This window comes from Protopterus annectens, chromosome 1.part1 (genome assembly GCF_019279795.1).
Source record: "Protopterus annectens isolate FY-2018-M chromosome 1.part1, PAN1.0, whole genome shotgun sequence".
Classification (NCBI taxonomy): domain Eukaryota; kingdom Metazoa; phylum Chordata; order Ceratodontiformes; family Protopteridae; genus Protopterus; species Protopterus annectens.
The window spans coordinates 497,217,686-497,230,562 of NC_056726.1; the positions used below are offsets into that span (position 1 = coordinate 497,217,686).

At 42.4% G+C, this 12,877-nt stretch overlaps 1 protein-coding gene across 2 annotated transcripts in view; it reads right to left on the minus strand.

Moving 5' to 3' along the window:
* Positions 1-12,877, minus strand: part of HBS1L (HBS1 like translational GTPase) — a 2,781,383-nt gene that overhangs the window by 48,990 nt on the left and 2,719,516 nt on the right. For both annotated transcript variants that reach the window (XM_044076292.1, XM_044076279.1), the window contains one exon: positions 12,499-12,643. In XM_044076292.1, coding sequence (XP_043932227.1) covers positions 12,499-12,643 — 145 coding nt within the window. The remainder of the gene's footprint in view (positions 1-12,498; positions 12,644-12,877) is intronic.

Below are 12,877 nucleotides of genomic sequence, written 5' to 3' on the forward strand. Positions count from 1 at the left end.
AATTTAGCTTTAACATGATCAGGCAAAGATTGCTCCTTAAGCCAAGCATGCCTTCTGATTACAGACCCAGTAACAGCAGCCCTGCAAGAGGCATCTAATGAATCAAAACCACATTGCAAAGTATGTTTTCCAACTTGTTCAGCAGAATGCATTAAATCCTGTAATTCTTTATTTTGCACACAGTCAGGAATCAGCATCATTTTCTGTTTAAGCAGTCCAATAACATGTTGTTGATATTTTAACATATGAAACCAGCAGTTTAAAGCCCTAAAGGCCAAGATTGCAGAAGTGTAAACCTTCTAACCCCATCTATCCAGCACCCTGGAGTCTCTGTCAGAAGGGGTAGGATTTTTAGCAGTAGAAGCCTTAATGCCCTTGGGCCCCTGTGAAATAGTCTCTGGATCTGCAATACGATTTTTGAAAAGAAACTTGTGGGACTCAGGGACCCTGTAGTATCAGTCAGGTTTTCTGGGAGCAGGAGGCAGGGAATCAGGGGCCAAACTAGATTCAGAGAAAGCATCATCAACAATGTCTAGTACAGGAGAAATACCTAAAGGCCTATGATGAGGTAGGAGAAGGAAATCCATAAGCCTCTTTTTTGAATCAGAAAAATCCTGACTTTCTCAATGGAAATGCTCCCTTACAGTATGTAAGGTTTCCCCAAAAGAAAAATCCTCAGGAAGGGAAGCAGAGGGAATAGAGTCCTCTGCATCAGAATACTCATAAGTAGGTAAGGGCAAATCCAGATCATCAGAAGAGTCAGAAAAAACAGAATCCTGATCAGAAGATTTATAATCGACTTCAGTCCTAGGCCTCTTAGGGGGGGGGGGGGGGTTGGCTACCCCTGATTGGAGTTATTAGATCTTCAGCCATTCTTATCATTTGTTTTTTAGGCCTTGAAGCCTAAGCATGTGGCCTGGGCATCGTTTTTTTAGACATGAATTGAGATTTAGGCATAAGTAAAAAAGGAAGTGTTGGTTTAATATGCAAGTCTGTAGGCCTGAATACACTCTCAGAAGCTGGTGCCTGCACAGCGGCTCCGGACCCATCCAAGGTAGACACATCCGTGGATTCCACAGTTGAAGCATTTTGAGGCATACTGGACTCCGAATGGGTCTCAGTAGAGGCCTGCGAATCAGACATAGTGGGTATCAGGGGCTGCGAAAGCGCCTCACTGTGTACTGGCGAACTGGCAGCTGGCTTAGGAGAAGCGTTGTCGGTAGTTTTGGACCTTGGTGGCCTGTGTCTGTCTTTATCTTTGCATTTTTTCGGAATCCCGGTAGTCAGACGGCTAACCGATGACATTTATGGATAATTAAACCGAGAACAGAAATATTTAGAGGCAAAAATATACCGACGACGGATAGTGCGCTGATTAAACAAAGCACAAAACTGACAGCAAGGTACATCGTGGTTAGGGCCTAGGCAAGGAATACAGTACGAATGAAAATCTTTATGCGGTATTTGCTTTCCACAAGTAATGCAATTATTAACTTTTACTGACATCGGTAAGGAGCAAGAAAAAGTTTCCCCAACGGGGTACTTAGCTTTAGTTGAAGACTTCAGTTCTGAAACTCGAAAATGAAAATTTCAGGAGTCAGCTGACTGGCACTTGCGAACTGCTACTGCTTCGGGCACCGAACGGCAAGAAAGACTGATGTAATGGCTCCGGCTGCATGCTTTATACCCCTGATGACCTGACGTCATGGAAGAAGGGACAGCAACCGAAGCAGGACCCAAGACTTTGTTAATCAGGCCGACTGAGGGCTACCGGCAAGCAGATAACCCAAATGTAATGTCTGCAACAGTGAAACACTAAAAACATCTGGTTGAGCAGTGGATGAGAGAAGAAGGGTGGTTCTGTGTTGTAATGAGCTGAAATGGCTGAGGCATGAATTTTGATGGAGGAAAAAGAAAGGCCCTTGTGAAGCATCCCAGTTAAGTACTGAAGAATCTGAGGTAAATTGGGCATTGCTGTGCCCATCCCTTGAGTTTGGTTCCAGGCACAGAATCTTTTCCATTTTTCAGCATAAGATTTTATAGTACTAGGCTTCCTTGCCTCCAAAATGACATCCAACAATTGTTTACGGAGGGATGCTAATGGACAGGTTAGGTATTTAACCAGGCTGACAGGTTCAGGGTTTGAAGCTGAGGATGCAGAATCTGGCCCTCCTGCTGTGACAGCAGGGTAGGGGTCTGAGGCAGGAGCCATGGTGCCAGCAGTGACACACTGCGCAAGAGGGGGTACCAGTGTTGGCATGGCCAGTCTGGTGCAATCAGTATTGTCCTTGGTTTGTCCTGTTTGATCTTTAGTAGTACTTTGGAGAGGAGGGGCAGAGGAGGAAAGGCATAAACTGATAGATTTTTCCAGCTGAAGGACAGGGCATCCACTTTCCAAGCTTGTTTGTGGGGAGTCCTTGTGCAGAATTTGTCCAATTGGTAGTTCTGGGGGGAGGCAAACAGGTCTATATCCGGGCTCCCCCATTTGTTTATCAACATGTTGAAAGTCTTTGGTTCCAGTTTCCACTCGTGTGGGTCCATGAGATTTCTGCTTAGTTCGTCTGCCAGTGTATTTAGTTTTCCTGGCAGGAATTGAGCCTGTAGATGCACTTGGTAGCTCAAGGCTGTGTTCTACAGAGCCATGGCTAGTCTGCAGAGGGGGCATGAATGGGTACCCCCCTGTTTGTTTATGTACCACATAACAGTGGTGTTGTCCGTCTTTATCATTAATTATCCTGGAAGAATGTGGTCCTTGAAGGCTGTCAGAGCATTCTGTACAGCTAACATTTCTTTTTGATTGATATGCAGGTGCATTTGACTTGAGTTCCATTTGCCTTGAATGCACTTCCCTACCAGGTGAGCCCCCATGCATAGTCTGATGTGTCTGTTGTTAGGGTTTTGGGTGGCAGGGGGTAGAATGAATGGTAGTCCCTTGTTTTGGTGGCAGGCCTCTGAACACCAAAGGAATTCTAACTGTAGGCAAAATATGATAGGAATCATTGCTTCTAGATCCTGAGAATGTTGACACTGTAGGCTTTTTAGATACCATTGTAGTTTCCTCATATGCAGTCTTGCATATGGAATTAGGAGAATGCAGGAGGCCATGAACCCCAAGGCTTGCAGTATTTGCCTTGCAGATGGCAGGGGTTTTGTGGCCATTAGTTTGAAGTAAGTTGTCAAATGAATTTGTCTCTCTGGAGTGAGGAAATCCATCTGGGAAGTTGTGTTCAAGCTTGCTCCCAGGAATATAATTTGTTGACAGGGAACAATATGTGATTTATTTTCATCTATTGTGTACCCCAGGCAAGTCAGTACCTTTTGTACAAATGCCAGATGATTCAAAAGTATGTCCTGGCTTTATGCCTGAATTAGACAATCGTCCAGGTATGGGTATATTTGAATATTTCTTTGCCTGCAAAATGCAAAGACTGGAACTAGGCACTTTGTGAATACCCTGGGCAGAGTTGATGAGCCAAAGACAGTGCAGAGAACTGACAGTGCATGTAGCCTGCTTTGAAGCATAGGTATATTCTGCAAGATTCCCTGATTGGGCTGTGCAGGTAGGCTTCCTTTAAATCCAGTGTTGCCAACCAGGTATCCTTGCCTAGCATAGGAAGCAACTGGTAACGAGTTAGCATCTTGAATTTTGGGATCACCAAAAAGGTGTTTAGTACAGAAAGGTCAAGGATAGGATACCATGTGTTATCTTTTCTGGGTACCAGGAAATGTCTTGAGTAGAAACCTTGTCCCTTTTCCTCTTCTGGTACAGTTTGAATAGCCCTTATGCTTAAGAGAGAGTACTTGCTTTTCAGCCTCTGCCCACTGATTTGGAGGTAGATCTTGCCAACCGTTTGGGGTTGGTAACATATGGAAGTGAAATCTGTAACCTTGGGAAACTATATTTAAAACCCATTTGTCCTGGGTAATGAGTTCCCAGTTTTTTGCCTGCAGAGCAATCTTTCCCCCTAAAAGGGCAGTCAGTTGAGAAGTGCTTGGAAGTTTTAAAGTTAAGTCACTGAGACAGCTTACCATAGGGGGGAGTCTTACTACTCCCCGATTTGGAAGTGGGAGCCCCACACTACTTAGTCCTGTGCGTACCCTGGGGCTGAAGCCTGGGTGCTCTACTGGTTCTGGGTTTGGACTGAAAAGGCCTGGATGAGGCAGGAAAGGACCAATTCTTAGAGGGCCAATACCTACTAAATCTTGGAGGCTGTACTTGTAGGAAAAACAGTTTGCATAGATTTAGCTTTTTCCTCCATCTTTTTAAGTACTTCTGCTTTGTTGCCAAATAGGCGGTCCTGATTTAAGGGAGCATCCAGCAATTTAGCTTTAACATGATCTGGCAAGGATTGCTCCTTAAGCCAAGCATGCCTTCTAAGTACAGACCCAGTTACAGCAGTCCTGCAAGATGCCTCTAGTGAATCAAAACCACATTGCAAAGTATGTTTTCCAACTTGTTCAGTAGAATGCATTAAATCCCGTAAATCCTTATTTTCAGCACAGACAGGAATCAACATAATTTTCTGTTTAAGCAATCCAATAATATGCTGTTGATACTTTAACATATGAAACTGGCAGTTTAAGGCCCTAATGGCCAAGGATGCAGAAGTGTATACCTTCTTAGCCCATCTATCCAGCACCATGGAATCTCTATAAGAAGGGGGTAGGATTTTTGGCAGTAGTAGCCTTAATGCCCTTGGGTCCCTGTGAAATGGTCTCAGGACCTGCAGTAGGATTTTTAAAAAGAAACTTGTGAGAGTCAGGAACCCTGTAATATCTATCAGGTTTACTGGGAGCAGGAAGTAAAGAGTCAGGGGCCAAGCTAGATTCTGAAAAGGCATCATCAACAATGTCTAGTACAGGAGGGATAGCTAAAGGCCTGTGTTGGGGCAGGAGTAAGAAATCCCTAAGCCTCTTTTTAGAATCAGAGTAATCCTGGCTTTCCCAGCGAAAATGCTCCCTAAGAGTATGCCAGGTTTCACCAAAAGAGAATTCCTCTGGGGGGGGGAGCATTGGGAATAGAGTCCTCTGCATCAAAATCCTCATAGGTAGATAAGGGTAAATCCTGGTCATCAGAGGAAACAGAAATTTCAGAATCCTGATCAGAAGTATCATAAGCAAATTCAGTCCTAGCTCTCTTAGAGGGGGAAGGTTGACTTCACCTTGTTAAAGTAATAAGGTCTTCAGCCATTCGTATCATTTGTTTTTTAGGCACAGAGGCCTGACCATGTGGTCTGGGCGTCAGTGTTCTAGGCATGGTTAGAGTTTTAGGCCTTGAAGAGGAAGATGGTGTCGGTTTAATATGCAAGTGAGTACGCCTGAATGCACCCTCAGAAGCTGGTGCTTGCACCGGGGCTACCGACCCATCCAAGGTAGAGACATCCGCAGGTTTCACAGTTGAAGCATCTCGCGGCATACCAGACTCCGAATGGGTCTCAGTAGAGGCCTGTGAATCTGAAGTGAATGGGTCTCAGTAGAAGCCTGTGAATCTGAAGTAGCGGGTATCAGGGGCTGCAAAAGCACCTCACTGAGTACCAGCGAACTGGCGACTAGCTTAGAAGTGTCGTCGGCAGCTTTGGACCTATGCGGCCTGTCTCTGTCTTTATCTTTGCATTTTTTCGGCAAGTCGGTAGTTGGCTGGCTTACCGAAGACATATCTGGATAACTGAACAAAATATTTAGAAGCGTAAATATACCGACAAATAGTCTGTTGTTTAAATAAGGCACAAAACGGACAGCGAGGTATGTCGTGGTCAGGGCCTAGGCAAGGAATACAGTACGAATGAAAACCTTTGTGAGGTATTTGCTTTCCACATGAAATACAACTACTGACTTTTACTGACATCGGTTTAGAGCAAGAAAAAGTTTCCCCAATGGGGTACTTAGCTTTATTTGGCGACTTCGGGTCTGAAACTCGAAAACGAAAATTTCAGGAGTCGGCTGACCGGCACTTGCGAACTGCTTCTGTTTCGGGCACTGCACAGCAAGAAAGACTTATGTAATGGCGCCGGCTGTATGCTTTATACCCCTGACTACCGGACGTCATGGAAGATGAGACAGCAACCGATGCAGGACCCAAGACTTTGATAATTAGACCGAGTGAGGGCTACTGCAAGCAGATAACTCAAATGCAATGACTGCAACAGTGAAACACAAAGAACATCATATCAGCTCTACAAATATTATAATCTGTGTACTTTTGAACCCCACTCCCCACCTCAACAACCCAAGATTACAGTTTACTACCTTAAACATGCTTTTGTTTAGCCTTTTTTCTCTTTGTACTGTAATACTTACATTTCTTAATACTAAAAAAAAAGAAAAAGAAAAAAGGCATCCGTTTACTTTAGTATCTTTATTACACACAAGAACAACTAAAATGCTTTACTATAAAACATGCAATTTATACTGCAAAAAGTTTCACAGAAATACTATTAAGAACAAACTGTTTTACAGTTACTTTCTTCCTTCCTCTTCTCCTCTCAGTGTCCTTCCAAACATTAATGACATGAAGTGAGGCAAATGCCTTCCAGTTCCCCACAAGTTTAACAAAGTCAGCAAAAGTCCACTCTTTCTACTTTTTCTTATACAGCCATATTTCAGAATATGTGACTGATGCGTTGCAACCTCACATTTATTTATTAATTTCTATGTTGCTCATCTTCCTGTTCATCTCTGTTCCCTAACTCCAGATTCTAGTTCAATTCCAAGGTACTCCTGATTCTTCTAGTCAACTCATGTGCTTTCTTCTCTCTCATAAGAATTTTTCTTTGAAACAGTGGAAAAGGTTTCACAGGCAAAGTCTCTCTGAGTGCTTTATCAGAATAATGAGAAGTCTCCTTCTGTTCGATGGCTCATTTTTTGTTCGACAAACTTTTGTATTTCCTCCTTAGTATGCTCTACATCAAAAAATGACTGTTCCTCCAGGAAAAATTTTCGGAAGACAGCTGGTCTGGATACAATAACTTGAATCTCACACCTGCCGCTCAAAACTTTCTGACTGCTGAAATAAATGTGCATCTCTTCTGCCTGGTATACAGTGAACATTTCGACAAACACTCTGCAGTCTCCAAATTTTAATACCTTGTCTTATGACAGACCCTTGTCAGGATGAACTCTTTCAGCTGGTAGGTTTGCATCTACTAATGCAGGTCTTGACTGCTTTCTCATGGCCAGATTTGGAGCATACAAATGGTATGCACTTTCAATTAACACTTCCTGCTGTGGAATACCAGTCCGGTTGCTTACTTGCGTCTTCATAAAATACACTCAGTTCCTTCTAGTTTCTCTTGTACAGCAGAAAATCTCAGATTTTCTCTGCATGTTCTGTCTTCTAATTCTTTCCTTTTTTGAACCATCTCATCTTGAACAGTCTCACATTCAGCAAACCTTTTCATTTCAAACTCTGATTTTTCCAGTGTTTTATCAGCTCATCAGAATTTCTGTTTAAAGCTTCTTAAATTTTTGCCAACCTTTTGTTATTTATGTTTGTATACTTCTTCAGTGTTTTGTTTATGTTAATCAACTCTGAGCACATTTGACATTTTTACCCCTAGATTACTGAAAAGCATGTCTTTCCACCAAAGCTGGAAGATTAACTGCTTTTTGCTGAATAGGTGTAGGATTCTTCCCAATTTGTTTTCTTTTTACCTTTTCTAGTCAATTTTCTTTCAGGTTCCCTTCATTTCATCTTTTTGGCATCCAGGTGGTGTTCTTAAACAACCAGTAACTGAATTTATTAAAAGTGACAGATTTCTTGGCTCTTTTCTTTTGGTTTCTTTTTCCACACTGGGGGTGCTTAAATTAAGCTGTTAATTTGTGTGCAGCCATCTTGGAAAGCCCATTTAAGTTACTCTTGATGGGTGATTACCAACAACCTGGAATATGGGGTACAATTCCAAAAATCCTAGCTACATTGCTGACACTGTAGATGATGATGAGGCTAGAGATTGTTTGCACAACCTAGGGCTGATTCCAGTCAATGTTAGCTACAAAGAATTCAAGATGTAGAACTGACTGATAATAGCTGAAGCACTGCCAATAGTATAAACATCTACAGTGCCAAGACTGACAGTTTGCTATTTTGAATAAGTGACAAAAAAGTCTTTATGAATCTAGACACAAAGTCCTGTCCAGAAAAGTTAAATACACAAAAAATAACTTCATCCGTGTTTGGCAGGGTAAACCAACAAGATGAGAGCTCTAATACTTTTATGGTCGTCAAATGATTAATGGACCTTGCTAAGCTGAAAGCTAACTACAATGACCACTGAAGAAGAAAAGGGAACCTCAAGTTACAGCAACTCCCTGGTTAACTTGAAAAAGGCGATTATGGTTTTGAGGGTTTCCCAACTATCGGTTTGTGTTTAGATGCACTGCCATGGAAGAATTTCCAAGAAAAAACATAACAAAAGGTACCAGCTGCTGCAATACTGAATAGGATCACAGGAAATTACTAGGATATTGACCTGGAGGTCATTTTAGGCCTAGCCATTTCATCCCAAAGTAATACCATAGAAATGTTAGTTAATACCAAAGACTGCATTTAGTAATGGTTGCCCATGTCCAGGAGGGTTGTGAGCATTATTCCAGGTAAGAATTTACAGTGCCCCATCCACTTGTCCAGGATGCTCTAGAAGAGTGTCATAGAGGTGCTCTGTTTCACATGAATAGGTAGCCTATTCCAAAGATGTTGCAGTTGCTGGGAGATAAATCTGTCCCTCCAGCATGCCCTATTTAAATCGCAGTCCATATTTAAGTCCCTGAAATGGATAGCCCTAGCCCCATTTGATTTACGGATTTGCAGCAAGTTCATTAGGTTTGGGTGTGAGATTGCTATGTAAGCCAGGCATAAGTCTCTCCTAAGAAATCTATATGATACACAGCACAGTGACAGGGACTTTAGTCAATCTGTGTTCAGCATGTGCTGGAATCCTTGATCTTCTTAGAAACCTCTAAGGTCTCTCCAACTGCTGCGAGATGCTTTGTACGATACATGCCAAATGAAGTGTTATACTCAATTATGGGCTGGATTAGTGCCGAGTACAGAGGGGTTATAACCTCTTTTGCTCTCAAGGAGATGTTTTTACTAATCAAGTGTGCTACGCAAAAAGACTTCCTTTCTACAGTTGACACATGGTGGTCGAAGTTAAGGTCACAATCAACTTGTGATCCCAGGTCCCTTAACAATTTTAAGGTACTTGGGGTATTGCTGATTTGAAAATGTAAAGGGACATTGTGTAGAAGGGAATGAGGATGCATTTCTTTGCATTCAGTTTGACACTGTGACTAAGAGACCAGTTGTTGGTTTGTATAACACCCTCCTGGAGTATACTGACATCATTTGAGAATTCAATAATTGCACCCACTTTGCAGTCGTCTGCAAACTTGGTCAGCCACAACCTCTTAGTTTTGACCTGAACTTCTAAGAAGTATATACCAGACAGTAGGGGACCTAGCACTGACCCCTGTGGCACCCCGCTGGTAACATGCTGGTTGATGTGGAGTCACCGCTTTGATAGTGTGCGTCCAGTTTGTGAGCTAGTTGGCAAGCCATCTTACAACAAAGGGGTTTACATTTAGTTTGCTAAGTTTATCGGTAATGCTTGTTTATGGGATTCTGTCGAAAGCCTTTGCCAAGTCAAGTCTTTGCCCATGCCAATGGCCCTGGTCACATTTTCAGAAGAAATCCATCAGATTTAACAGGCAGGATCTGCCTTTGACAAAGCCGAATTGGGTAAGATCCATGGTTTGGAGGTCACCTATGTCTTTATTTATGAGGTCCATAATGAAATGTTCCATGGCCTTACAGATTGGGGTGGTCAGGCTTATGGGTCTGTAATTCCCTGGGTCCGTTGCTAGGCCACCTCTGCGGAGGGGAATAACTGTTGCTGTTCTCCATTCTGCAGGAACTTTGTTAGACTATGATTGAAAAGGGTACTTAATGGTGATGCTAATTCATGTTTTAGCCTGCTTCGAAGACAACCTGGGATGCCATCTGATCCCACAGAGGCTGTGTTTTTTGCTTTGGACAAGGCTTTGATGACCTGTTCTTCAGATAAGTGGGGTGGGGGGTTAGGGGAAGGTTTGTGATAGGTTTGGAAGGGATAACGGAGTGAAATTTTCACCAAACCTATCCACTGGTAGGTTTGCTATCTCTGTGGGGTCAGTGTGTGTGGATACCATTGGTCACTAGTTCTGCACATGTTTGGGCCTTACCTTTTAGGCTATGCACTTAGCTGTAAAAGGCCTTATGGTTATCCTTGGATGTGCCTGCTATATTTTTCTCAAAGAAGTCCTTAGAGGATTTGACAAGTTGTCTTATTTGCCTATTGAGGCTGAAGAGGGTGCTTTTCCATTGTTGGGGTCTCGCCTTTGTTTTCTTGGACAGCAACGTTTTGCAAAGTTTGGTAATGCTGGATGTCCACCATGGTGGCTTGCTTTTACCTGGGACTCTGGCTTTGAATATTTCTGATACAGACGAGTATATACACTTATGTAAGTGATTCTACAGGGCTGTAGTGCAAGCTTCAGTGTAGTTGCCACTTCCAGCATTTATACCTTCACCTTGGAGGGTATAGTCTGGCTTGGTGAAGTTTTTTTAGTCTGATTTCACCCAATGTGAGTTCTGGTGTGTCAGCTCGAAGGCGACTGACTTGTGGTTAGATTTAATAAGGGTCTGACATTTGCGTTAGTGCATCTGTTTGACATGTTAGTAAGGACCAGATCTAGTATGTTTATTCCTCTTGTCAGGGTATGAACAATTTGTTCCAGGGCATTTGAATTAACAAAGTCAAGGAACTTTTCCACTAGTGAGTTGGGGCTAGAGTACGTTTCCCACTTGATGGTGAGATTATGGAAATCCCCCATAACCAGAGTGTTCGGTAATATTTGGATTGTCTCCAGTTTGGTCAAGTAGGCTTCATGTGTGTCATGTCCCATGCAGGGGGATCTATAACTGGCTATGACTTGAATGGGGGTCTTACCTACCATAACCTGAACTTCCATGGAGTTGTCCAGTCTAAATAAACGGGAGGTGAATTTAGCAACATGAGCATTATTTTGTTATAAATGACAAATTTCACACTGGTAAAGTTTGTTTTTGAGACTTTGTCTAAAAAAGGCACTATGGGGGAGGCAAGAGCCTTTGCCACCAGCTGAAAGCCTAGAGGTGCCAGGTGCAAACAATCTCTGGCAAAGCAGTAAGGTTTGTTGACCATGGCTTCCCAGGCTAACAGAAACTGGATCCCCTTTGAATGACACCAAAAACTAAGCCAATTATTGAAATCAATCATTTTTTGTTTATACTGTGGCATCATTCTAGGTGAGAGTAGTATGCTGTTCAAGGCTAGGGACATACCGGCCTGGGACACATACTCAGAGCTCAATCATGTCTCTCTTCATGTAGTGCAGTGAGGTACATCTCAGGTTATTCACTCCAACATGAACTATAACAGAGTCATAATGGTACTTGTTGCTGAAAGACCTGAGTGCATGTGTAATCTGACGAATCCCGGCACCGGACACACAGCTGACTGTGACTTTCTCCTTGTCCAAGCTGGTGAGTGGGACATCCATGTGTCTCCAATAAGTAGAAAATTTGTTTTTTGAGTGACACGCCTTATGGGCTTGATAAGTGAAACACTGGTCTTGCTGTGTGTCATGGATGTTGTGGGAACTGTGTTAGTTGTATGCTGATTTTTGTGTTAGATGCGTACTATGTGTATGAGTAGTGGTACTATGTGTAGTGGTGGGTGGGTTGACAATCTCTTCCGTGTTACTGTTTTGTGTGTGACAGAGCATGGATTCAAGATTCTTGGTGTAGCTACATCTCTCACACTCTGTACTAGTTATTAGAAGAGGGCTGTCGGTGTACATGAGCCAACTGCTACACGGCCCCAAGAGACCCAAGTCAACAAGGTTGGCAGGAGAAACAAGGGTGGTCCCACTGTCCATAATGCTAGAGTGAAGACTGCTATCACTAAGGAGGGCTTTTCAGGATTGATCAAAGAGGAGCTCAGTGGATGGGCATTTCTGCCTGGGTTTTTTTGTTGGTAGTTTAATAGGTTTCAGTTCACTAGCAGTACTTCTACAACTGAGAATACCTAATAACTGGACATTCAGTTGAGGAGTAGACTGTGGCTTTTCCAAACCAACACCACAGGACAAAGGATACCGGATCTCTTTTTAACGAGGTATAAAATTATATCTAAATAGTAACACTAAACAAATACAAAATAAAATAAGAAAAGGGTACAAAATCTAGCTGCAATGTTTTTGAAACATATAAGTAAACTGAAAATATTGAAGGCACTACTGTGCTGTCCTGTTGCTTGCCACTTCAAGTAACAGTTTCTTAGGTTCATTTGGTATCGATTTATGGGATAATTTGAAAAATAAATATGACATAAATAGGAAAAACCCTAGTAAGAAAAGGTCTCTTTTCAAGTCAGGAAAAAAGCTCACCAAAACATAAATTCACAGCAAAAGCACTGTTACCTCTGTGACAACTCCAGCACTTATAGTGGAACCAGCATATCGTAACATAAAACGTCCTAGCTCTTTAAAATCTTTGTAGAGTTCAAGTGCGACAGGTCTCTGGGTCTGCAGTTCAACTACAGCATTTTGTCCTTTAGTCAAGCACCTACAAAGAAAACACAACAGATTTTGAAGAAAGTAAAGATCAACTGTACAAAAGCATTATAACTAAAATGTTGCACCTTCTGTAGTTCATGAATTTTCCATATCAGATACTACTTGCAAGTCTGGTTTCTGCTTAGAACCTTGTGTCTTTAAGGTTGGTTTACCTTACAGACACAAGGTGCAGGGTTTGATTCTCACATGGGGTAAAATGGCCTACAAGGCCAGTTAGCCTACT